At 41.2% G+C, this 26,580-nt stretch overlaps 1 protein-coding gene across 6 annotated transcripts in view; it reads right to left on the reverse strand.

Annotated features, from left to right (window-relative positions):
* Positions 1-2,532: 2,532 nt before the first annotated feature.
* The window catches only part of ELAVL4 (ELAV like RNA binding protein 4), a 66,784-nt gene continuing 42,736 nt past the window's right edge, over positions 2,533-26,580 (reverse strand). For 5 of the 6 annotated variants that reach the window (XM_063343451.1, XM_063343450.1, XM_063343453.1 and 2 more), the window contains exons 3-7: positions 23,006-23,109; positions 12,331-12,484; positions 11,711-11,936; positions 10,262-10,300; positions 2,533-5,855 (exon numbers count right to left, since the gene is read on the reverse strand). In XM_063343451.1, coding sequence (XP_063199521.1) covers positions 5,528-5,855; positions 10,262-10,300; positions 11,711-11,936; positions 12,331-12,484; positions 23,006-23,109 — 851 coding nt within the window. In that variant the 3' untranslated portion in view covers positions 2,533-5,527. Of the gene's footprint in view, positions 5,856-10,261; positions 10,301-11,710; positions 11,937-12,330; positions 12,485-23,005; positions 23,110-23,603; positions 23,745-26,580 lie in introns of those variants that run through there. The other variant, XM_063343455.1, reaches the window with a different exon arrangement.

Below are 26,580 nucleotides of genomic sequence, written 5' to 3' on the forward strand. Positions count from 1 at the left end.
TTTTAGGATTTTATTGTTTGCTACTGCACAAGAAATAATTTGCAGCCCCATAACATTTAAAAGCTGAATGAAATTAAAGATGAAATATATTTTAAGTCCTTTAAAATACGCTGGACCGGTGTTTAGAAATATCAGTGATACCTTAGGGGCGTGGTAGGCAGAACTTCAACCCTTGGCTCAAAAGCAGCTGTTTAATCTTGTGTGTGTGTGTCCATGTCCCCGTCTTCCCACTTATTTCCACTGAAAGAGTATTTCAGAAAATTGCTAATTTGCGAGTCAGAAAGAACCAGTCTGATTTGTCGTCTTCAATTGTGGGCATGTTGAATTAGTTTGCCTTTGTGTGACCCGTCCTTTTGGTTGCTTTCCTTCCTGCAGCTCTAACACTTATCCCTGGTAGATTTACAGGCAACGGGCTTTTTGAAACTCAGGGTTTGGGTTTATGGGAATAGAAACAATTTAAGCTCAGTGACTATTTTTGTAGAGTAAGTTTCCATTTGCCTGATCACCCTGGTACCTTTCTGCACTTGATCCTGTTTGTATTTCTCAAGCACACCAGTGGCACGCCGTGTTTCTGGGAAAGGGCTCGGAAGCGCGTGTTGTCCCAGCGTGCGTGTTCTCCTGGCTGTTGAAGTACCACCCCTGGGCCGAAAGACGTTTCTTCAGCATGGGGCCAGGGGTTGCAGCCCACAAGGATCTGCGTTATGTGTGTCTTGGAGTGTGGTTACTTTTTGCTTCCTTCCTGCAGAAGTTTCTGTTTGCCCCCAAGTGATTTACCCCCCGTAAGTTACTAAGGCTCAGCTGGATGGGCTCCATCACATCTTCTGGGTTTAAGTCAGTTATTTTTAGAAGAGAGATACCAGCTTAGTCTGAGATGTCGGAGCTTTCGTGAAGCTATGCTGGATTTGGTCTCCTTTCATTTTGCTCTGTATGCACAAAGAATTACTTCTGTGCAGCGAGCTCCCTCTGCAAGATCTCCAGGGCAGGGCGCGCATCTCTTCTGTCGTCACGTGCTGACCTGGCTTTACCTCATCTATCTGTGGTCGCACCAGTGAGATGCGTAAGTCAACAGCCTTGCCTGTCTCCTGCTACCCGTGATGGAGAAAGGGGTTCCCCGCAGCACCTTCTCGGTGTGCCTCTCCCCGTTCATTACCCCGAGGCGGATTCAGGAACCCAGGTACCAGCCTCTGCTAGGTGCGGTGCACCCAGGCCCCTGCCCCACCATCCCCATGGAAGCCATTAATGGCACCAGAGCATTTGTCTGCAACAAATCCAGCATCACTCAGGAAGGTGACTTCCCATAGCAGTGGAGAGTCTTCAATTTTTGCTATCTTGAATATGCCAGGCACCACTTTCAACACACGCTGCCGTCTCCGTTCATTCAAAGCCCATTACTGTGCCCAAGGTAGCTTGATGTGGAATATGAAGTGAACACACTTGAAACACCCTCCCCCAGGTGATTTTCCATTTATGCAGCAGGCTTGCTAATTGCAGAAAGAGTGATTACCCTTTGAGGAAAGAAATATAAAACTTGATTACTCTGAATGAGAGTGAAATTTGGTTCTGATCCCAGCTGGGCAGAAATTGTGTTTCAGCAGGACTTTCTAAAAACACTCACATGGGATCAGTGTAATGCGACATGGGCCTGACTGTGACCACTTTTATCCAGCGTACATCTGTGATACTCCCAAAAAGGAGTAAATTTTTCATACCAGATCCTTCCTTGGGGTATGCGTGTATGTGAGCTTTTGTACAGCTCACGAAGGTCACTAATGTGGGCTGCATGGCGTGGAGGAAGAGGTACCTTACACGAAGGAGATACAGAACAGCAGCAGCCAACCTTCAGGCGTAAGCGGGAAAATAATCTGGATCAAAACTGGCCTCTCTGAAGTCAACAGCAGAACACCAGTGTGTACGGTCACGTTTCTGTCTTAAGAGCACCTCGACCGTACGGTGATTTTCATCTCCCTCCTTTCCTGACAGCCCAAGGCACCGAGAAAGGACAGGAAAAGAGTGTAGGCAACAAACCTAACAAGTGCTCTAAGGTACACAGTGTTGTTTTGTAACAAACGCTATTTACTACGGTTCTTCCTTACATGGAAAGTGCAGGTTTTTTTAAAGATGGGCTGGTGCATGTTACAATGTGTTATGAAGTGTATGTATATATGTATATCAGAAGTGTGTGTATATACATATATAGATAGATGGAAGGATGATGTTTCAGAGCCATGTCTTTGAACGGAGCAAATTAATGTCTGCGTTTTACGATGGAAGGGGCAGGTTGATTTAAGGATGAATTAAGCAAGCTGTAAATTTAAGAACAAACTCATTCTGTGGCCTGAAATTAATTATTATAACCAACATGGTAACTTAATCTCACAAAAACACGAGTTTATTAATAGGTGAAGGAGCTGAAGAACCACACCGTCCCTCCAGCCCTCTTGATATAGTTTTCCTAATCTCGGTTACGAAATTCAATGCTGCAGTTTTACAAGGTACATATTCTCCATTAGTGAATGTTACAGAACATAAACATGAAGTGAGTATTTGTATTAATGGGATTCAAACAAGTCAACTGAAAGAAGTATCAACTCTAGTTGCAACACATGGTGAAAAGAATCAAGTCTGGAATGTGATCATATATACTGTTGTACAGCAGATAATATGTACACTGTTTCATATTGCATGACATTCATAGCATATTCATAGAAAAGTCAAACTATATGATGGCTTAAAAACTGTATTAATGCCAAAGTTTGCTCGCTACTTTTGTTAAGTGTTGATATTGACTGAGTTAATATTTTCCATTGTGTAAAAATACTGTATATAGTAGAAATCCGTCAGTATCTTCCACATTCAAATAAATAAAGTTACAGTTACAGTTTGGTATTTGGTGTTCAACATCTTAAATTAAATGGCAGATTCTTTCTAACCTTCGGAAGGAAAAACAAGTAATGAATATGCTCAATCTGGTTGGACTAGCACGTTTCTCTCTCAAAGACCTTGCTTCCGAAATCAGACTCTACCATCCACCTCGCCTGAGGTGCGGCTGGGATTACTAAAACATCTGAACACGGTTAAAAAGGTGGAAAGTCCATAGCCATTCTACACACTTTCATTTATTGTCTGGACAATTAAAGTACAAATAATTCAAACACAACAAGGTTATGAAAAAAACATTTACAATACTTTCCCTCAGAAATGATCTAAACTAGCAAGGTTAACATGAAGTCATTCATTATAACTAAAGTATACAACTGCCTGGTCCTAAGAAAGATTTTTTAAATTATTATTATTATTCAGATAGTAAAACACATCGTAGAGAAAAGATTCTGACATGCCTTCCCCACTAATGCTTAGCAAATGCATCAAAACTTTCCCAGCAAACTGCGCTCATTCATAGCAGATGATGTATAAAGGTTTCCCTGAACATTGAATGAGTGTTCCTTTAAACTAAAATCTAACATTGTTAAAGTAAAAAACTGATAAAATTATGATGCAGCCTTTGCTTTAGTTATTTGTCTACTACAAAAGTTTGCCTCTTCAGTGTGAAAAAACAATACTTAGTCTACATGCAGTTAGTGGGTATAGCATGGAAAAAATGCACAAAATAAGCACAAGTTATAAATAACCATAACGTTTTATTACCATTAAGACTAAACTTGTATTGAAAAGATTTTATATAACAAGACAAGAAAAGCAATAGCAAATTTAACTATCAACTAGATTATGCATAGCGAGTAACTGTTTCTAGTACTCAGGGAAGAGCATGACCCTTTTTTGTTTTAAATATATAACCGTACAAAGCACAAACATACTAAAATGATCAGTGCACTGGACATGGGAGAGCACCCCCTCAGTCATTTTGTTCCCTTAGCTCTGTTTTCCCCAATCTGAATTACATTAAAATAAAGACCCAGTTGTTTTCTTTTCTACTGTGCAGTAAGAAAAAATATTCACAACAAACATGACAATATATCAAACAATATTTCTACACAAGTTACCTTGATACCTCTGTCACTTAAGTATCATAAGAAAACATTTTAAGACATATACAAACAAAACTAGCAAAGTGTTACAACTTATAATAAATTAACCAAAAGAAAAAATAACTTTATATATATATATATTTATATTATATATACACATACACACACAACAAAATGACACAATAATATGCTTCTTCCCATAGTTTAAGTAAACAAATAAGTAGACTAGCCAAACTAGCTATATTTGATTTTGGCCATATGCATCACATCGGCAATTAAATAAATAAGTGTTTCAAGCAACATAAACAGTGTTCCAAATGTGCCAACACAGCCCAATTATATTAGCTTGGGCTATAAAGTGAATTGGAAAATTCTTAACAAATTTAAAGCAAATGTATTTTTTCTAAACACATTACATTTAACTATGATACTAAGATATGTAAATAATTTTGTAGCACCTACTGCTCAAACCAAGGAAGTTTTTGATCAAAAAATTAATTTTTTTAACTTTTGTTCTGCTGATATCCCATACTGATGACTTAAAGAAAAACCGTCTTGCAACTCATCTCCTTGCTTTTGGGTTTTGACTGTGGGTAACTGCGTGCCTGGGAAGAACACTCTCCCGTACTGTATTTAATATTTTTATTACATGCTATGAAAAGATACGAAGATCATCTGTTTGTAGCCCATCCTTCAAAAAACAATCTACTAATCCAGTTTAAAACACACATCTTGATCTCTAAAAAGTTACCAGTGCAGTATGAACATGACAAAGTTGTCAATTTCCCCTAAATTAGCCAGTCAAAATATTTTTTTTCTCAAATCCAGATTCTCTTGTAAAAATTCTTTATATTTTATAAAAATAGATTTTTCTTGAAACCCATTTTCAGCAAAGAGACCACCTCTTTGGCAACATTGTTAATGTTATTTAAATTGTTATGTCATCAGGTATCCCCCTTTACCCCATTCCCTAACAGAAGACTGTTTAGTTCACATGATACAAAAGAAAAAAGGAAAAATAAAAAAAGTTGCAAAATTATGTTCTTCTTTTTGCAATTTTTATTGTTCCTCTTTAATTTATGTGGGGGGTTTACCAATCTGATTCAATCGATGTTTTGAAAAAAAGAAAAGAAAACAAAAATCTTTTTTCTCGCCTTTAATCCCATTAGTTTGTAAAAATTGTTTTTTGTTTTATTATTTTTTCAAATGAGTGAATGGTCATCTTAAAAAGACCCACCTTCAAGGAAGGTAGTAAAACTAGCTGGCCGGGTAAAAATCCCTGCACATTGTTATCTATGTATATTATATTCAACAACGACAGCTATGAAAGAACATTCAATGCATCAAAGGTTTTTTTTTTTTTCTAAGCATTATAAAATCCTTTCCTGTTCCTCACAGGATATCCAATGTTTTAATACTTAGGCAACACTGGCTTATAAAGTCCATGGTTGAATATAAGCCTTGAAGAGTTTTTTTTTTTGTTTTGTTTTGTTCGTATATATATTTATATATATATATTTTAGTAAGTAAGGATATGAAATTCAGGATTTGTGGGTTTTATTGGTTTTAAAGGAAACTTGCAATACTCTGTCTCCTAAACGGTATCCATTAAGGCTGGCAATCGCCATGGCAGCTTCGTCGTAGTTGGTCATGGTGACAAAGCCAAATCCCTTGCACTTGTTGGTGTTGAAATCACGGATCACCTTGACATTATTGACTGCTCCAAAGGGACCAAACAACTGCCACAGCACGCTCTCATCCGAGTCGGGAGACAAGTTGTAGACGAAGATGCACCATCCAGTCCCGGTGTGACCAGGGATATTCATTCCGACAAGGCTCGTCATACCATCAATTGTGATCGGAGAAAACCTACCAAGTAAAAAGAGGGGTCTATTCTAAATATATCTCTTGGCACAAGCTACATGGAACCAAGACTTTAAAATAAATAAGCCAATGTTAAGGAAGGTTCTTGATCCTATCCCTGGAAGATGACTACATGGCCACCCTTGGTCTCTAACTCCTGCTGAAGTGGAGGGAGCTGTACTAAGGAACAGACCAAATCTGGGCATCTTCCTTCAAGGATGAGCCCTACTTAGATTTATACAAAGATCTAACAAAAGAAGTGCTTAAGAACAATCTAAGTCAAGAAGGGCCTGCACGTGTCGCTATAAACGTGAGTTCATTTAAAAAGGCCTGTAAGAATTTGCCACTTATTCCCATCACTAAGACGGTATCGTTTCAGGGCAAAGGAAATGCTTTACCTCTTACTAGTTTGCAGTGAAAAATACCCAAAAAGCTTCAAGACTTTGAAGAGATTAATATGAAATGCCATTGTCAGGATTCAGCTGTAACAGTAGCCTCTTTAGCTAAAAAAAACAACTATTAAAGTTTAGAGAGATGTCTGTGAGTGGTAGATTTTTAATTCTCCTCCTAACATAGTTTTTAATTGACATACACAGGGACAACACCCAGTTAATGAAGTCCTAAAGCTGACCAGATAGTAAAGAAGATTTATGCAGCAACTGTAGAGTAAGTAAAACAGTGCATAAAAATAATTAATGAGCATGTCAATTAATACCTTCATACTGTGAGACTTCATGTCCATGAATTTAGGTTATCCGGATATTCAAGAGAGACAGCCTCCTAGAAATCTAGTCTAGCACCCCAACTTGCCCATCTCATTGTCTTTTGGGACCTGCTATCTTTAACTCAAACATCTGAATTGGGAAGCTAAAGCCAGGGAGTGTGTTTATGAACACAGACCACCACGGAATATGGGTGGGATGGGATCTATGGAGGTCATCTGATCAGCCTCCTCCTTGAAGCAAGGCTAACTTCTCAAGTTAGACCTGCTGCTCATGGTCTTGCAGAGGAAAGTTTTGAAACTCTCCACAGATGGGAACTCCACTGCTCAGCCCCTGCTCCAGGGCTCTACCATGAACGATTCTCCCTTATACTCAGCTGAGTTTCCCCTCCCATGACCAGTTACTGTTGACCCTTGTCCTTTCGCAGTTGACCTCTAAGAAGAGCTCAGTTTCATCTCCTTTCTAATGGCCCTTGTAGGTAGCTGAAGACAGCAGTCGGGGGCTAAACTCTTTATTTGTCTTTCCTGAATTTTGCCACATTCCTCCAGCTTGTCAAGGTCTCCCCAGTGGCAGCTGTGGCCAACGGCACGGTGACCGCCCCTGCTTCCTCACCAATTTAGTGTCACCCGTTAATGCAAGGAGGGCGCATCACAGCCTGTGACTCAGGTTATTAATGAAGATGTTAAGCAGTATCAACCCTCAGGATCAACATAATTTTCCTTTCATCAGTTTGGAAAAAAATGACACGCTTTCTGAAGCTACACTTTGGGATATGGTTTAAAATAACAACTGCACAGAGGAAACGTCTTCATAAAAATCCAGTTTCACATGTACCTTCAATACGATGAGTTTTAATACCAGAACTGAATAATAATTCCTCAGGATTTTCTGAGTGATGACTGAGGGAGTGAAGGGGGGAGGACTCAATGTCACCGAGTGAGCTCGTGTGCTCTCCAAAACCTCTCCTTTTACACTTACAATATTGCCACACGCATTTCGCAATCTGCACAATATTATGCAGCGTATATTAAATAGCCATAAAAGAAACTACACACTTGATGGCTGCCCACCATTACGTTGACTTCTGATGGCACTTTTACATGTATTCAAGCAAAAAAGACACTTGGAATATACACCTTAAGCTGAGGAACATCACCGGGGTGTAGCTACGCTGTACGTGAGCAAGTTCGCAACTGCTCACAACACTGGATCCTCAGACATACGTGCAGGTTCGCAGACATTGTTTATTAAAAACACATGGCAATTTTCCTATTGAACTTCACTTCTGCAAATCCTACTCACCACACTTTAGTTTCTCTCCTGCATACTTTAACCAGTAACATCATCGTAATGGTTCAGCACAGCTTTAACCCATGGTACTTCCCCAGCTGATAAAAAAAAAGACAGCCGGATACAGCCACTTTATACGGCTCCTTCCACCCTACGTGGCACTGTAAATCAGAAGGGCAGGGCTGGGAGCTTGCAGAAGCCAACAGCTTCAGCTTCTTTTGACGTTTAGAAGGTGGGACTTTAAGCCCATTCCTGACAAGTGCCAACTGTACCAGCAGTGTAAGCCAGCAAACGCTCCTCTTCTGCAGTCTTTAAATTTAAGAGGAAGTACATGACCAGTGCAGGCACCACCCTGTAAGAGGTGACGTTGTGAAATCTGTACATGTCACACAGGGTGTTATGAAGTTTTGCATTTTTAAGGGATGATGCATTGATGGAAAAGGTTAAAGAAGTTTCAGACAGTTCACTGGAGAGAGGCTTCTCCCTGGAAACCTCTAGGAGCCATGCAGCTTTCAACTACGTATGTACCAGGAGCACAGGAGCTGCCGTACATCCCAGAAAACAGGCACGAAGCTAGCGCAAGCGCACTGACACAGATACAAGATAACCTAGTGCATAAGTGGCTTTGCTACTAGCAAGTGATCTGATCCAAAATTAGTATCAATGAAACTTTTTTTCCACACCAGCACATCTCACTTTCCATCAGTACCACATAATTAACCACATAATTAACATGGGGAAAGAATGAACTGACCCCCAAACCCCAGAAACGCCACACTATGGATGTTTCAGAGGCAGTTTCAGGAATTATCAATACAGTATTTTTTTGTGTGACATTATGCCTGCAAATACAGGGTTTGCTTGTGCAAGTAGAAGTTTTCAGGATTTGCTGGGAGGAGAAAACTAATTCAAGATGCCAACAAAACAACTTAAAAAACCCCAAACGCTGTTGTGAGTTAAGATTAACATTGCAGACTGAGTATTAAGAAAGCAGATGCGTAACCCCCAAAGACAGCTAACTCTCTCTCCCTCTGTAGGTCACGGGAGATCAGAATTCAAGCCCCCACTAGCTCAGAATAAGCCCTGCTTGTCCTGCCAGTCCAATTCCAGGGAAAGCAGCAGCAAATCCAGGGAAAACTCCCAGAACAAACCCATCCTTCTGACGCTTACTTGTACCTGACAGATACCTGAGGCTGAGAGTTCTGCCCCGTTTTTCGCAATGCATCAAGAAAGAAACAAGCGGGGAGAATGCACAGGAGAAGCGGCATGCGACAAACTCAGGTGGTAAGTTCTGACTCATCGTATCACCATCACCACCAAGGGTACGGCACACGTAACGAGCGTACTAACGAACACCAGGGGCACTGCTTCTGGGAAGATACGACCGCCTCTGTTTTGACTAATACTTTTGTAAGGAGTCTTAAAATGTCTGATTTGTACGACAGCTCTACTGTGGCAGTAGTTAACCCCCATGTTACTGCTGGCTACTAGCTAGTGTAAGGATATACTTACCATACCATTTTACAGGGTGAGCTTTCAAAAAGCTCAAATAATTTTCAAGTATGGCGAGTAGAGCATTTCAGAAGATTAAGAAGTATGTTCTCATCTTAATTGTGGGGGACGGCTGGAGATCTTACAGTAACATCAGGAGTAAGACTACACCTTTGTTTTGCTGTGAGGTGGCCTGCGTTGACACGTGCCATTGAAAGAAACGCTAACAACACGTCAGCTCATTTCAGCTCCGGATCAAACATTGAACATACTCATGAAACAGCATAAATGTTTACAAATCAGCTGAGCTTTATCACACATGCGGGCACATACACACGAACACACAGAGCTATTTTGAACAGAAAAAAAAATCAAATCTCAAGCACTGAGAAAATTTCAAAGTATTAAACCTGTAACAAAAGAAACTGAGGGCTGATTGAGGTGCACACAGCTGTATTTTCTAGTCAAACTTGTGAAGCCACGTGTAGTAGAAAGAAGGTCTTTACTGTGAGATTTAGACAACAGCAGCGTAATATTGTTTTTGACTGTTAGGTTTTCCATTATCAGATGATTGGAGATTAGTTAAAAACTTAGTTAATAGTTCTGAATCTGGAAAAAGTGCCATTTAGCAAGACGGCTGCAGTTTGAATGTTTGTAGCTGTTGCACCTAAACCATTTGAGAAGCCCACCTGTAAATAAAAAAAAAGGTTGAAAAAACCCCACAGAACTCGCATGTGTGGCCTTTAAAGTAACAAAACCAACTGAAGTCCAAACTTAAAAAGAATTTGACATGCTGGTGGAAGAAAAGAAGGAATTAAAAAAAAATAAAGTTAGTGAATTAAAAAAAATAAATTGTAGCACCAATCTGTGCCAACACGGACATCTGGCAATCTGTGGAATTCTAATTACCTCTTTACGCCATAGGCCATATTAAGCAAATTGTCCAGCCTGAAAAGAGAAGGAGGGTCTTTGGGTTAATGTCTCACAGATGGCAAGATCGCTCAATGGAACTATTATTAATAGCGTTCCATTTTCAAAGAAGAAACGTTCAACAAGTTTCCCACACATCTAAGGAGCCTAACAACTCCCGGCCCGCTTTGTTAAGCATGAGGTTGTGCTTAAATTTCCACCACAGCATTTAAAGTCATTTTAAACTTTTCTACAGTCTTAGAAAACCTTCATTTCCAGAGTTTGGTTTTAAAAAAATCCACTTCTGATTTGTCTTTTTTTTTTTTAGACAATATTAGTATGTTGGTTTTTTTTTGCAAAAAATCCAACTAGTCACCTTGTATTTACAGTTAACTTGGAAACAAGATGTTATAGTCCAAGATTTCTCAAAGTGGAAGAATTCTTGATTCTAACTGCTTTAACATACTACACTCTCCCCACTATATCACATATATTTAGTAATAATCTTCCACAATACGTCTATCTAGATGACCACCGAATTTCACAGAATAAAATCATCTGCTTTCCATGGGGGCACACTGAAGTCCTTCCGTCCATGGAAGGATTCAGTGATAACCTCAATGGACACATCTGCGTGCCAAAGATAAAAGCAAGCATGAGCTTAACGTATCTGACTGACTTTAAATGATCTTTAATTCATTAGCACTTTTCATCACTGAAAAAAACTAAAATTACTTTTGAATAATTCTCTAAAGCCAGCATGCAACTCAGTTACGTGAATACGTTCAAGTTTTCCTTTTTGAAGGCAGAATTTTTATTTGAATGCTAGCTTGCCTGAAAATTATTATAAAATATAAAATTAATGAGAACATCACGTATTGCTAGCTCTGGCTTACGTACCAGATGGAAACAGTATATTCAGAATGCAAAGCATAAAACCTCCCCCAAAGTATCTGAAGAATCACACCAGAGACTAATACAAGGTCTCTTTATACTAAGAGCAGATATCTCAGGCTAATACATTTAATGATACTGCTGCTGACTGGAACAGACTCAGCTTTTTTCCTGCTACCAATCCACTGTCATTAACATCAAAGTCTAAGCTGCATCAAAACTGTAATAATCTAGCAGAAAATAAAAGCATTACCAAAAAGAATTGTGAAAGAACAGGATAGTCACTGCTCATTTGATTATCAGTGTAACTCTATTCTGTCCTCCCTTTTTCTATGAGCCTTCATGAGATCTGATTGTACAGTACTTCAGCTGTTTTAGTAAATACAACATGACTACCACTGTCAGCAGATTTTCCTCCTCATTCTCCAGGAAAGAATATTTAATTTTACAAAGAAAATCAGGTCAGCCTATGCAAACTAAAGCATATTTTCCTGCGCAGCACCTGCCCCACATTGTCATTGCTGGTGGAACTTCAGTTCTTTTCCAGGTAATTACCTGAATCTCTGAGCCTGGTGGTGAAGTGGTCCAGGGTAGCGTCTGTTGGGAGACTGATACAGCTGTGAAAGGAGTGCCTGGCTTGTTTTCTGGCTGGGGTTATTGGCAAACTTCACAGTAATTGGTTCTGTAGCACCACTAGGCTTCTGGCCATTTAGTCCCTTTATGGCTTCTTCTGCCTCTATTCTCTTATCAAAACGGATAAATCCCACACCTCGAGAAACCCCTGGGAAGCAAACACATGCGAACAGATGAATATTTGTAGGAACAGCCTCATCTATGTAACAAACAAACTGAATGTTGGTTTTGACTTCACAGAATACACAGCTTGCAAATTAAAGTCAGTCCTACAAAGACAAATGCCCTTCCCCAGCTGCGTTCTCCAAAATCAGCCCCTACCATATTTAATATAACCATTTTAAGTAAACAACATTCTGCATTTTGAGATACCTCATTAAAGAGGCAGCAGTTGTGCCTCCAAACAGTTATGCTTACAGAGAACCGGGTACTGCATTTTACACTGGCAGTCGTACTGTCTTAAAACCCAGCTGCCAGCAAGCCTCGACAATTTTGCCGTTCCCAGAAAAACATGCATGTATCAAAAAAAGTTTTCTTTTAACCTGTGACTTGATCAACCAGAATCCGTGAGGTGATGATGCGCCCATATTGTGAGAATAACTGCTCTAGTTCTTTCTGGGTCATTGTTTTCGGAAGGCCGCTGACATACAAGTTCGCATCTCTGATCGATGCCGAACTTGGACGGGCATACGACACCTGCGGATGGAAGAACAGGAAAGGTGTGTTAGTAAGGTAGAGCATTTTAAAACCTCTGCGTTTTAAAATAGACAGATTATTTTCTGTTCTTTCACAAGCAGCGACCCTTTGCGGAACAGGTAGCGTCTGAGCGCAAACCAACACAGCCAGGAAAGGCTGGAGGAACAAAGAAGAGACCGACCTTAATAACAAGCGCAAGGGTTCTTTAAGTGCAGGCACAAAATAACTATTGTTCAGAGGTAGATTAGCGTGCAACTTCCTACGCACGGCTCTGTAAGTTTACCCCTATGGGCTGTGGGTGTGTGGATGATTTACTGTATCCAACATGTAATAACCTTCGCACATACGTGGCGCTCTGAAGTTCCAGTATGTTTTTCTTTTTTCCTCCCCTCCAAGTGTCTGAAACAGATCAGGTTATTTGCAGAGTGATCTTTTGTGCTAGTCTCTCTTTGTGTTTTCATTCTGAGCTGGCAAGATCTGTTCTGGATGAACAGTAAAGTACTGGTGAAATTAGACTAAATGAACATCTGCTCGGGGAACTGTATGCTGACACTCATTGTCATATCTGCGATTTATCACCAGACGTTCCCTTGCACTATAAGCCCGGAACCAGACCATAAAATATTATGACCAAGCAAACAAGAAAATCTAGCTGAGGCACTGCATGTACGCTGTTGGAAAATTATTAAATCAAGACTCTCTTAACTGCTCTTCTACCTATGAATCAGATTTATAATTATAGTATGTGCATAAAAAGCCTTCTGCACTTTAAAAATAATATATACATTCAGAATACACACGTTTAACATAATAAAAATACTTCCTGGATCAAGCCTAATGGCAAGTATTCAGCACAGATCACAAAGAATTACTTCGCAGCACATCTGAAACAGCTTTGGATACAAACCTGAACATTTTGCACTTCACCTTGATTTATTTAAACATAAACAGATCAATACATTCCTCCATTATGCCTTAAAACGTGTCTTGGAAGGAAACAGAGGGGGTCCCATCACAAGTACAATGCATTCAGCAATCGGCTTCCCCTCTTCCCGAGCCTTAGCCCAAACACAAATGATGTCAAATGGATGTCTTTATGTGTTTTATGTGTCAAAGAGTTGTCTTTATGCGCTCCACACCTAAAAATAGATGTTGACTCAACACAGAAAATGATGTGAATGACTAATATTTGCTTCCACAATCTTCTCTGCATAATAGCAGACAAATCTAAAGATTCTAGATTTTAAGGTTTTTGGCAACTTCTTTAACTTACATGTTTGTACATAACCTTTTAAATCTAACATTTACAGAGAAGGCTAGAGAGAGGAGGTGGAAAAATTTCGGGAAAGAAATATGAAAAAGAGGTTAAGATAAAACATTTGCATCAATGGAGGCAAGCTCAGGCACAGCACAAGGGCACAGCAAGAGACATAACGAGCAGAGAAACCTCCAGGTGCCAAGATCCACACTGAAAGGGAGAAGGATACCGAGGTGGAAACTATTTTGTGCTTCAGCGATTTAGGACCCCACAGCCCGTGAGCTCCTGATGGGGTGCAGCATTTAAGTCACTTAATCACTGGTCCCAAACACCCCCCTGATGCTCCAGGACCAGAACACACGCAGCACCGCTTGGCTTTCATGTAACTAAGATCAAGCCAGGGGCTTGGGGCAACCAGGGATGACTACACTGTGCTTTCACCTACAGATCCCACACCAAAAATCACTGTTTTCGATGGTCTGATGGTCTCATGTTGGTGGCTTCTAATTTATACCCGTGCCAGGGCACTGGGAAAAGCAGACTCTCTCTCCACACTCTGCAGGTGCCTTACCTTGAGAGGGTACCTTAAGGGTTCAGGCACCTACAGTTTAACCTACTTTAAGAATAACAGTTTAAAAAACACTTAAGAGCCTCTCTGGAGCGGGGGTAGGGACCTTACCTATTCCTCAAAACTGAGAGCTGCAAAATTAATAAAGTTCCTGGGAAAACAGCCAGGGGTTTCCTTTGGGTTTTCTCACTCTGGCACATTCATTAACCAAATGCCACATTACAGGGAAGATGAAAAGTATTGGGATATGCAAAAAAACCCCACTACTTCCCAGAGCACCGAATGCCTGACATGTTATATATATGTATGCCTCTACATACAGAAAATGCTCTGCTCCTGTGGGCCACGCAGACACGCAGTGGAAGGAGAGACGGCACATGCTCCAACCCCTCTACTCGCAGCACACGCAAACACCTATTGCCGCTCGGGTCTAATTTTTATTTCCTCCTGCAATCTAACATTCAGGCTGCAGGGGAGCCTGGGCCAACGAAAGAAGCTGCCAAAAGCAACTCAGCTGTCTTTAATATCAAGGAGAAAAGGTTGCAAGCTGAATGGACTCAAGGCTAGTAATGTCAATTATTTATCTGCTTCTGAATCTTTTTCATCTTCCCTCTCGGGTCAGCCAATGACAAATCGATCGGTTAGACTGCGCCATCCTGCTTTCAAGCTATTATTCAGTTAGTACTGAGGACGGGATGCCTTCCCGCGGATGAGCTATCAACGGAAGAAATCGCCTGCCCTCACCCTCCACCAGACCAGGAGCTCCTTGTGCTGCACAAATTAAAATGGGAGCCAAAACCAGCTCCCATTTTATCACTGAAAACTGCAAAGCATGGGGTGAGGATGCTGCATTAATTCTTTATAGTCACACTTAAGAATGAATTTTTTTTTTTTTTTGGCTCATGGCAGTGTTAGCACCCTATAACGAAACAGCGTGTTGAAAGAGAAAAGAATATAGAAATCCTAGCCACCACAAAAAATTCATATAAATGAGCTGGAGAATGCCAAACTACCATTTGACCCAGGAATTTCTCAACATTAAAATGTTTGTCTGTTTGTATGACAGCTGGAGGTCGAACAGCGGTGTTATATTTCACTGCATAAGATCATTTAGGAGTTCTTCAGTCAAATTTGCAAGGAAGATAATAAACCATTGTACAATTCATTTTATGGCTTGCTGGCCTCTGATGTTAGTTTCTATAAATACATGTATATTAGCTGAAAAACATTTGCTAGGATATTTCTCATCTGACATTGAACATTAGCCCATGGAAGGGCTTCTCTTCACTATAAACAGCCATCTCAAGAGTCTGCATTACTGTCTCCAAACATGACTGCACGGTCATAAGGTCCAGTGTTTCATATCGTCCGTGGTAATGCACATTTTTGTTCAGGAGCAGAGAAAATATCTCCAAGTTAAAAGTAATTATCTTCCCTATTGATTTCCTACTCATTTTCCCACGTAGAAAACTTTTTGAAAAATTTCTAACCTCAAGACTCTTCAGAACGTAAATGGGGGCGGTTTGGTCTTTCCAAGCCAGAGCCCACAGCAAAGGCACCCAGAGGCGAGAAGGCATCCCATTTCTCTTACAGAGGTGAGGTGCCGGACGGGTAACAGCAACCATTTAAACACTGACAACCACTTTGCTGCTGCTCGTCCTAAGAGATGCCTTCAGCTCATACGCTAATCCTGGACTTCTCAAACATTAAGTCCGTTTCTAGAAGCCTCCTCCCCAAAATTCAGCTCCTGTCTGTATTGAAGAACAGCATCATCCTTCCCTGAAACGATGCGTTCTGCCCACAGAGCCACCCTGCCCCGGTCAAAACATCTGCTGACAAGTAACCTAGCAGCTCATGACTTTCAAAACCAAAACTTCTCCGAGGAGATGTGTATCGTGCTCAGCATCTGTGGTGCTACTCACCTGGGGAAGGTGGGACTAGTCGGGAGCCTTTAATCAGAGAGTGATCGTGCTGCACAGGGATCCACAGGCCACCAACCCACCCACCGATGGTACCTGCAGCCCCTGGGACATCTCTCCAGCCACAAGCAGATGACGTGCAGTCGGTGTTAAGTGACTCCCTGGGCAGCTTCCAAAAGAGTTTGTGTAACATTAAAAAATACTATACTTCTTGGTGACCTTAATTCTGAAAGACTTCGCTTTGTCCCTTTGCGTGACACGCTCCGAGATGTGGGATTTCTTGCATGACTTTTGGGGTGAGTCACTTTGGTTTTTTTTCCGCCCAAGGTTGAAACATGTAAAATGGGGACAGCCCTTCCTTCACTCACTGCCTCTTATTCCACTGGTACACGCTGGAAGTGCTTTAACACAATCACTTGAAGAGCTTCACACGTGTAAATACGCACAGTCTCACTTTTTCCATGCACAAACAGAACTAGAAGTAAAATCTGCTTTACACCAGAGGATGGGCTACACCAGAAGTGACATGTCCCCACAGCCACTTCCAGGCCCTTGTCCATGCCCTAATTTTGTGCAAAAACACAGATTTGAGAAATCCTCCTGTGAAAGCTACATGCTTTGTCAGAACAAGCACACACAAAAGCCCTCCGGGTCCAGAGGCTGGAGACCAGAATCTGGAATATTTTCACACGCGCCACTTGCACCGCTTTGTCCTTTCTCTTCTCCAAGCCCTTGGCTGGAGGAGGGAGGGGACCGATGATACACTTTACTGGTGAGCAATTCAATGCCATTTTACTGTGATTAATTATGATTGCAGGTAAGATACAATTGTCTATCCCATCATTTCAGAGCAGGCATCCATAGATAATAACCCAGAAGCACTCTGGCTGTATCAGGAGCAGGGCTAAGAGAAGTAATTGCTCCAGTTCTGTGGAATGAAAAGGACTCATCGGCAAAACTGAAGCAGTTAAAAGAAGTCTCGATTAAGAAAAGATGCACAAAACTAACAGGTAAAGACTCTCTGGTGCCTGCTGAAAGCAGCTGAGCCAAATCCGAACCTTCAAACGCAGCACTGAACGGTCCTTCAAGCCGCAGCATCACTTGGGCACAGAGCAGAGGAGGATTCGTTAACAAGCACTACAAAGTCCAAAAGATTACACAGGCAGAGGCTCCTAAAGATTAAAACCAAAGTAAACTTAGTCAAGGCTTTCCAGGTCTGTGGCACCTTTAAATTTCCTCGTCCAAGGCTTTGTTGCAGGGTGCAGCGGTCACAGCAGACGACCCTTCTTATGGCTAACTCTGAACTACCGCAAAACAGAGCGATTCCCTAAATTTTGAGACAAACTATAGAACAACCAAATCCCAAATCTGCAGCTTGCAAATGTCTGCCATCTGCATCTTCTGGGAAGGAAAGGAGTGCATGCTCTTTTGCACCTCTCCCCTCTGGCCAGCTCTGCTGGAGCACGGGGAAAAAGCGGCCGAGAGGGGAGCACACCCTGCACCCCCGCAGGCACAGGGAGCCTAACACAACCGCATACACAGGGAACTTAAAACCACAGATCCCTCTTTGCCACATGCAACATGCTCCTCCTGGGACCTTCCACCCCCCCCGGACCCTCCACCTCCTCTCCCTCACAGGACGCCTAAGCCTTCCCTCTCTGTGCCTTCCCCCCTGTATCCTGTTTTCCCCAGCTCCCTCACAGATCAGAGCATCCCCAGATCTCTCCATACACCCTCCCCTTGTACCACCAGGCCTTGTACAACATCCCGTTTCTCCACTGGGAGAAGCTGGTGACTGACTAACTTGGTGGCAGGTAGCCTCCATGGAGGCTATGGAGAAAATAGGTGGAAAACACAGGGTTTTTGGTCAAGTATTGCACCAAGGGCACCTAACACCAGAGCTCTGCTACTGTAACTACCATCAAGCCAGCATTTTGTGGCTGCAATGAAACTGTTGGGTTTAACTGCCCCCTCCCCAACACCCCCCCCCCCCCCCCAAAGCGGTTTGGGATGGGGTGCAGAAGATGCAGCTCTTCCCCAGCGCTTGCTGCCGCAGCTCTTCCTCCTCCCTGCCCCATGCTTCCCGCGCCTCCTCCAGCCTGGAGCACAACTGGAAGGCAATCTTTTTGACAAATGACTTTGTAGGACGGAGAAGTCTGAGGCCGCTGTTATTTGGTTACCCTACAGTGACAGGGCGGTTTGTAGTTTTGCAGACAATTACAAGAATTAGCATGGACAGATTTAGAGCCTGAATTTTGTAGAGATATCTGGCATTTCAAAAGACGCCAGGGAAACCAAGATAAATAGCAAGATCTTTGAGCAGTAATGCTACTACTGTATTTCCAGAACACACAGGAGCATTTTCTCCCACAGCCCTACTCACTGTATTTTAAACTAGGACCATCCAGTCCTATTGATCAAAACAGGACAGCAAAGCAGAAATAAACATTTTGAACTAATAATAGGAAGTGTCAAAATAGCAGTAGCTACATTTCATGTTATTTATTCGTTTAACTGAAAATTAAAATAGAGAAGCCTCTGACCACAAAGGAATGATCCTATCTGTTCGGTATTTTATCATCTGAAAGATTTGATGGATTTAAAAACTGGAAGGCATCGAGGGCTCAGAAAACCCAGATTCCTTCTCCCCTCACTCAGGACACCTCTCTCTGCTCCAGCAGTGTCACAGCGTGCTACCTGCCCCTGCAAGGGAAGGAAAAAACAAACCTATTTCTCAGGGAGCAAAGAAAAGAAATGAGAGAGGGACACAAGACTGCACCTCAGGGGGTCACTGGCTCTTTTTAGATTTCAAGCTTCCTTCAGAAACTCTGTTCCGCCCTTGTCCCAGTGTCCCCCCAACATGAAGCCAGGTCACCTGAATCCCTGTGTAAATGGTAAAACGCTTCCTTCGCATCCTTTCAGACGCTGCTCTTTTTTTCCAGGGCAAAGCTGAGCAGTTTAAACAATCTGTCCCCCATGCATCACACATCTTATTTTCTTTCTGATATTTGATGCAACTGAATTGCCAGGCAATCTTCAACAGCAGCAGTGACCTTTCATATGCTTTTATGGATGGGCAAATTTAATTTCTAAAAATAGATTCAATTTCTGGAATATATATTTATTTCAACACACGCTGTATCCTCCCTCATTCTAAGCTGTTTTGTAGAATTATGTCAAGCTTTAACTGTAAGAATAAAGTGAAGTCCTTCTCCCTCACAAGATGATGATGCTGCTGCTATGAAATGGCGTGAATAAAATATGCACTATGATCAGCTGAGGAGGAACGTAACGTGTATAACCTATTACCACCAAACACATAACGCTTCCTTCAGTGCTTTCCCCAAACAGATATTCTGCAAATAGTCACCTCTTGACTTTGACTTGAAAGGGCATCATTGACTTAAATAAAACGCACATAAATATTTTAGCTGCTACAGTGAAAAGGGATTATTTATCGTTACAATGAAATAATAAAAAGAACATTTCTTCAGTTATTTTAGTCCGCACATCTGAGAGCAGACTGTGCCTGGCTGTTTTGCTGATCCTGCTATAAAACCAGCTCCTCCTGTGACTGCATGGCTGTTTCGCGAGGCATCAGGAGAGAGAGAAAGAACATTAAGCTGCCACAAAAACGTTACAGAAGTGAAAAGGACAGGATCTGGGGACACACGCAGAAAATATATATTTTTTTTTAAAAAACAGGAATTAAGCTTTACAGGGTCAAAAAATGAGTGCAAATATGACCCCCGCCCAGCCAGCTCACATTCAGCCGTGGGTGCAAGGGTCAGCAGAGCCCACCACCCTTTGAGCAGGGAGACGGGACACAGCCAGCAGGACCAAGGTGACCTTGGCAAGCAGAAGTAATTTGCCCCCTGTAAAAGGGGCTTTTCACAGATTATTTTCAACTTTCCATCAAAACAGCTTCCAAACAAAAGGCAGCCGGAGCGATGGTACCGGCAGGGCTGCAGTCGGAGGACGAGGTTCAGCCTGTCCATCACCAGGACATCACAGGTTCACTCTGGGGCTTTAAAACCAGCCACACTCAGGAAGAAAACAGAATAAAGTGATGCTCAGTACTTTTCCAGCTCAGTGTTGTCCTAGTATTTAATTAAATATTTTTTTAGCCTACAGAACTATATGCCACCAAATCCCTTTCTATACATTCTTTTGAGACAGGCTTTTTTTAATGCAGCAAAAGTGCATTTTTAATAACGGTAAAGGGCATCTAGCTAGACTAAAGTAATCGGCTCTGATGATTAAATATAGCAATTCCACAAATTAAAATACTTCAACCTCATAATGAATCACAGTAAGATGCTAGAAAGGGGCACGTGGGGGCAACAGGGAAGCTCGAAGACTTCAGCGGCGCCGAGTAGGATTTCTCCCCGCAACCGTTTGGAAATGAGGGACATCTCTGGTGACATGGGCACTACCAGAGCAGTAAAAACACGGTTCACCGTTCAGTTAGCGTGAACATTGGGAAACCTCTATCCCCATCACTCAGTACTAGAGAAGCAGACCTAATTTATTAAGATTTCTAAGAGCAAAACATAATTAAAAATACAAAAAACCCAAGGGGGTAAAGGTGAGGTAACCACATGTGATTCTGCAATTAAAAATTGGGTTGGAAACTGCTGATTAGATGTCCGTGTGTCTAAAGCTTGGCTGTTTGAATAAAAGGCTCCCTTGGGTTGGTTTTAGGCAACTGCATAAACCCTGACTCGAAAACCATTTTATTTTAAAAAAGCCTATACATCTTTCCAGTCATTGAAGAAATTATGCAGATCCTGTGCATGTAGGTTAGGTCAATCTCTTTGCTTATTAAATTTTAACAGCTTTCAAGAGCCCAACAAAATTTCATGTATTCTATAAAAGTCTACTAGCTATTAATATGCACCAAACCCCAAACCTAATAAACCACTTGTATACGTAAAATTTATGCTGAATTGAAAAAAACAACAAAAAAAACACTCTGCAAAGATATTTTAGCATGGGAAGTTCCTGGATAATAATAATAATCTTACTGTACATGATAAAAAGGCATAAAGGTTTAATTTTGCATGCGAGAGAGATGTAAGATAATAATTGGTATAGGATGGAGTTTTTGGAGACCTTTTTGTAGCTGGTATGTTTCCTGGAGCCTTGGAACATTATGAATACAATAGCATTGCTCTGGCTCACCATACCAAAACAACCAGGCAAAGCAACACAGGTACTTCAGACAAGAAATGTAGCACCTTTGCTAATGCTGAAAAATGTTCAAAATGCAGAAGTGCTGCATTAAAAACTGATCTAGATTTTTCAAGTTCTACTGAGTTTTTAATAAAGTATTTAGAAGATAGGTTAGTGCTTTCAAAACACTAATTTTCCTGATAATTTAGAAGCAATTTGGAGAGCACCTTACTGCTCAACTTGTCACTGTAAGCCGAAACTGCTGAGTCCGAGCAGGTATTTCCACCTGCAGCAGTAGATAAGACAGTAGTAGATTTTGCTGCTTTGCCTTACATATTCCTGTAAGTTTTTCTATTTAACTCTACAAAACTATGCTGTGAGTATTTTGATATACGGCCCACATACGTATCTATGGGATGGAACCTGGCTGGTCTAAGGGAGGTCTGGAAGTGGCCTTCTACTCTACCACCTTCATAAACCTCAACTCAGGGTTTCTGCTCTTCACTAATCAAACGGAACAGGGAAAAACTTGCTCAAAACAATCCTCAGAGATGCACAGGAATCCAAAAAATATTTTTTGCTTTAGGGAATATCATTTTGTCCAAACCAAAACCTTTAGTGAGAAAGGGTAAGTACAACTTAAGGATTGACCGTACAGTATCTTTTTCACAAGGTACAAAGTCACTGACATTATTTGTACCCATATTTTCAAGAGTAAAAATTCTATTCTTATATTCTTGAACATTTTCGGCTTTGAAATACAAATTAAGCACAGAAGAAAAAAAATGAAGAAAATGGTACAAATCGAAAGCCAGCATTCAAATGTGACCAAAGCAGCTTCAGATAGTTAGAATTAGATCTGCTGTCTGCTCCCCTTCAGTTTTGAGTCACATTCCTTAAGCTGTATTATTTGTCAGAATTCGGAATGTGGAAGTCTTCTGTAAGCTGTTTCAGAAAAGCTGTATCAGCCATGAAGCAAAAAACGTGACAGTGTAGAAACTTGCTTTTCTTGTGAGACCACTAAAGAAGGTCATTGAATAACTAATGGTCTATTACAACAATGAAATGAGAGACTTCAGTGGGATCTCTAATCCCTCCAGCTTTTAAAAGAATATATCAAACTAAGCATGCGGAAATTGAGGAAAAAAATGTATTTTTTATTTATTTTGAGAATGACATATCTTAACTTGAGAGAAACACACTCTCAACACCTGAAAATGACACAAGCATCACTAAGAGAGCTCCATGTCAGCGTATTTCCCATTAAAACACAAGAAAATGTGTAACTTATGAATACAGCATCATGTACTTCACCTCTGTTTACGGATAACGGTATCACTACAGCTGTTTTATTCTACATTTAAGCCCCACTGCAATGCTTTTAAGGAGCTTCCTGCTAGTTTTCCCCCCTTTGATAATACAGTAATTTCAGAGAAGAGAGATTTTTGTCTTCTGCATGTCCTGCAATTGTTCCAAGGAGGAGCTCGTTAGCAGAGTGCACTTACAATGGAGATTAAAAATAGTGATGAAATTGTCATGAACTGTTTCAACTACTTTCTCTGCTTCCTGAACTGAGCAAAAGGTGTTTTGTATTGTCTTACCTTTATGGTTTTGGTCTGGAGTCTGAGTCCATTTAAAGTGTTAATGGCTTTCTCTGCATCCTTTGGATCAATATAGTTAACGAATCCATATCCTAAACTCTGCCCTGTTGAAACACAAGAAACAAAGAAAAAAGGACTCAGTTTTGTGTTTGTTTTTTTTTTTTTAAGCACAGGAGCAACTTCCAAGAGCAGGAACACAGTTTTCTTACACCGTTCATTTCATCCCTGCTTTCCCCTATGGTCCCTACGCCATTCTTCACCATTTCATTATCTCCTTAATGCAGTGGAAGCCAGCATAAAAATTTGAAACTGCTGCTCTGAAGATCCTGCTTTAAAAACAAAGAGAAACAACCCCCCCAACCCTGCCGTCCCCAGGAGTTTACTGAGAAGTCTGTACGAGGCTTGACAGCAGCCGAATTGTGTAATAGTTTTGTGCCGAGTTCCTAATAAATGTAACTGGCTGACCTGCCAGAGCAGTAACGAGGCCACCTCTTTAAAAATGACAGAAAGACATACACAAGTAATTTTGCTCCTGTTTATAAACAACTTTATAAGTGCTTAAAATGCAAAAATTAGGAAACAGTGTTTTAACACTAACCTTGAAAAGCAGCTGACAGAAACAGACAACAACCTTTACATCCCATTTTATCGCTCAGTGAGCAGCCAGCGAGTAGGAAGAGAAAGGACAGATCAAATTGCAGCAGGATACGAGACCGCATTAAAGCTTTTCCTCTGAGATGACGGCAAAAACCAAACCAGTACAGCCACTGCTGCCGCACACGGGATGGCAGGAGCCCACTTTAGCAGCCAAAAAAAAAAGTCATCTCAACAGCTTCTGTTTTACTGGCAAGATCTGTGTTTGCATTCGCAGTAGGACAGACAGGGAGACCTGGTTAATGGCTGGGATAAGTAACATGGAGCTGAGAGGCCAGGCTGTTTGTGCTATGGACACCCACCGACACGGGGCAGGGACAGAGCTGCAGGGCTGCTCCGGGCTGCGAGAGCCCCCACCAGCGCAGTACCTTCTCCCGATTCCCAAGTACCAGTTTTGCAGCACCAGTTCTATTAATGCGACGCGACAGACAGCCGCTTCCACATCCCTTCCTCCTCCAGCCTCCTACTGAAGTTATTTTGCACATTGGGAAAACACAGCAATTCTTATTTTTTTTTATTAAGTCACATACACTTAAAAACATATATAGAAAATGAAATCTCATGAATAAACAAGCCCAAGCAGGCAGGTTCTGCATTTCAGCCACGCTCCTCCTCGCACACCCTTCAGTGTCTCTGGAGAGCAGCAAGCCAGAAGAGGACCTGCCTCCGGCACTAGTGTGCAGGGGATTGAAGTGCTCCTGGTCACGGCAGCGAGGAAGGAAACATGTGAAAATCCCTCCCCGAGGGGAAGGACAGCATTTGTGGAAGATTCTGATCCACAGGAGCAGCAAACAGCAACCCAGCTCTTGCCCACCAGGAACGAGTGGAGGTTGGGAAAGCAGCCGCACACCAAGTGCCTTGACGTACCCCGGAGGCAGGGATGCTGCCTCCCAAGCACAAAGCTTTGTTTCTTTGTCTCCTGGACCACAAAAAAGCATCTGTGTGCTTCTCAAAGTCAGACGCCACCAAAAATACAGCGCTTGCTGTATCACAAATACAGGGAGCACTTCTGTCTTAGGAAATCAGATCAAAGCACTCAGAGCTGCTAACTATGCGATGAAGACCTTAAAAATCCATGGAAACACAGCAGTTGATGCCTGAAATGCCCACATGCAGGCGTAAGGATAAGAAACGGCTGTTTTAACCTACAATACATGCAGGGAGCAATTTCATCCAATCAATTTAACTTCAGAAAAAAAGTACAAAAACATACCCAGTCTTCCTGGAGAGCTGAATTAATCTCAACAAAAATATTCATACCCAAGTTACACGACGTTAACCAAGAATGAGCTGAAGCCTGACTGAGCATGAAGCCTAGAGCAGAAATACTGTAAAGATACTTTCCACGACATGCTTTCCTCCTCTTGCCTACCTGAGACATCCTATACGGTTCCAACCCCTGTGCCTCCAAACACATCAGATCCTTAATATATTTAATCCTGAACAGTCCTAGGCAGAAGGAAGCCATTCTCTAGGAAACAAGTATCTTTTTACAGAGGAAGGGAGACACAGGGATCAGGGTTTGGACAATTTCAGTTTTCCAGTGTGTATATATATGTGTGTGTATATATATATGTATATACACACCCTCCCCCCCCCCAGCCTAGTTTCCCCACTAACCATCTATCAGCGTTCAGAGGTAGGCAGATAACAGAAGCAGACTTTGCAAAGCCCTGAGATTTATTTCAGTGTCTGCACATGGGCTTCCATGTCCAGCCACTGTTATTCAAGGCACATGGACGGACCAACCTCTACAATATATATGATGATTTTTAATAGTCTCTATTAAGTAATAGGAATATTTTCACTTCTGTCAATACTTCTGAAGGAAGAGATGATGGATAAGAAACCCTACAAAGCTGTAGGAAAGGGAAATAACAGCAATACAAGAAAAGAATGATGCAAAAATTTCCTAGACCGTTCACTCCTTTCCTTGGAGTTCTCCAGTAACATTATTCAAGTTGTTCAGATACCACCATCTCCGATTCTCACTACCAACTGGAAATAAATATTTTCTCCACGGTGAAGAATAAGAAGCACCAACAGGAACAACACTGCACACGTGCAGAACCTGGCTTCAAGACGACAATTACGTTGTCATGAAATTTTGCTTAGAATAACAGGTACACAGAAATGTTATTTCCTTTTGTTAGTATATACTCCTGGACATTGTGATATATATAAAACTTGTAGAAGAATTTAAGGCCTCTCACTCATAAGCTACTGGTTGCAATGTTGTATCAAATATATTAACTGCTATATTGGCTGGAGTATATTATCACAAAAAAGTTAGTGCTCAGAATGATGAGTGGACCCATCCTGACTTTCTGCTAATTCAAAAAAATCCCTTTTATCTTAAAAAAATAAAACCAAACCCCATACGCTTTGATTCCTACTGACATCTTGGTACAGTTGTTTCAATTAGCAAATTCCTGTTGCTGCTTTATACCATACACTCCGCTTTATACCAGTGAAGCCGAAGGGAGAAAAATCTTTCAGATAAGAGCTTGCCACTTCAGGGGTGTATTTTGTTTGGTTTATTTTGTATTTTCAAGCATCTCCCCTAAACACCATCATTTAATGAAGACAGACACATACACCTCCATCTCAAAAAAACTGAAAAGAAAATGAAGCCAGAAAAAACCATAAAAAAATAATTTGTGAAAAGCTTTACGACTGCTGGCAGACATCATAAAGTTTTAGCATGCTAAACATTTACAGCTAAGAAACCAAAAAAATTATATATCCAGCTAAAAATATTATTTTCAAATTACTCTCAAGAGCAATACACCTTATGTCAGACAAAACACTGTCTCTAGATGTGAAAGAACTAAAAATTGTTATGGTAGAGAAAGAGGAGAAGGATTTGTTCCAGAATATGGTGAAGCAGTATGAACTTCCAGGTTTTTTTTCCATCATGT

Source organism: Chroicocephalus ridibundus, chromosome 8, assembly GCF_963924245.1.
Source record: "Chroicocephalus ridibundus chromosome 8, bChrRid1.1, whole genome shotgun sequence".
NCBI lineage: Eukaryota > Metazoa > Chordata > Aves > Charadriiformes > Laridae > Chroicocephalus > Chroicocephalus ridibundus.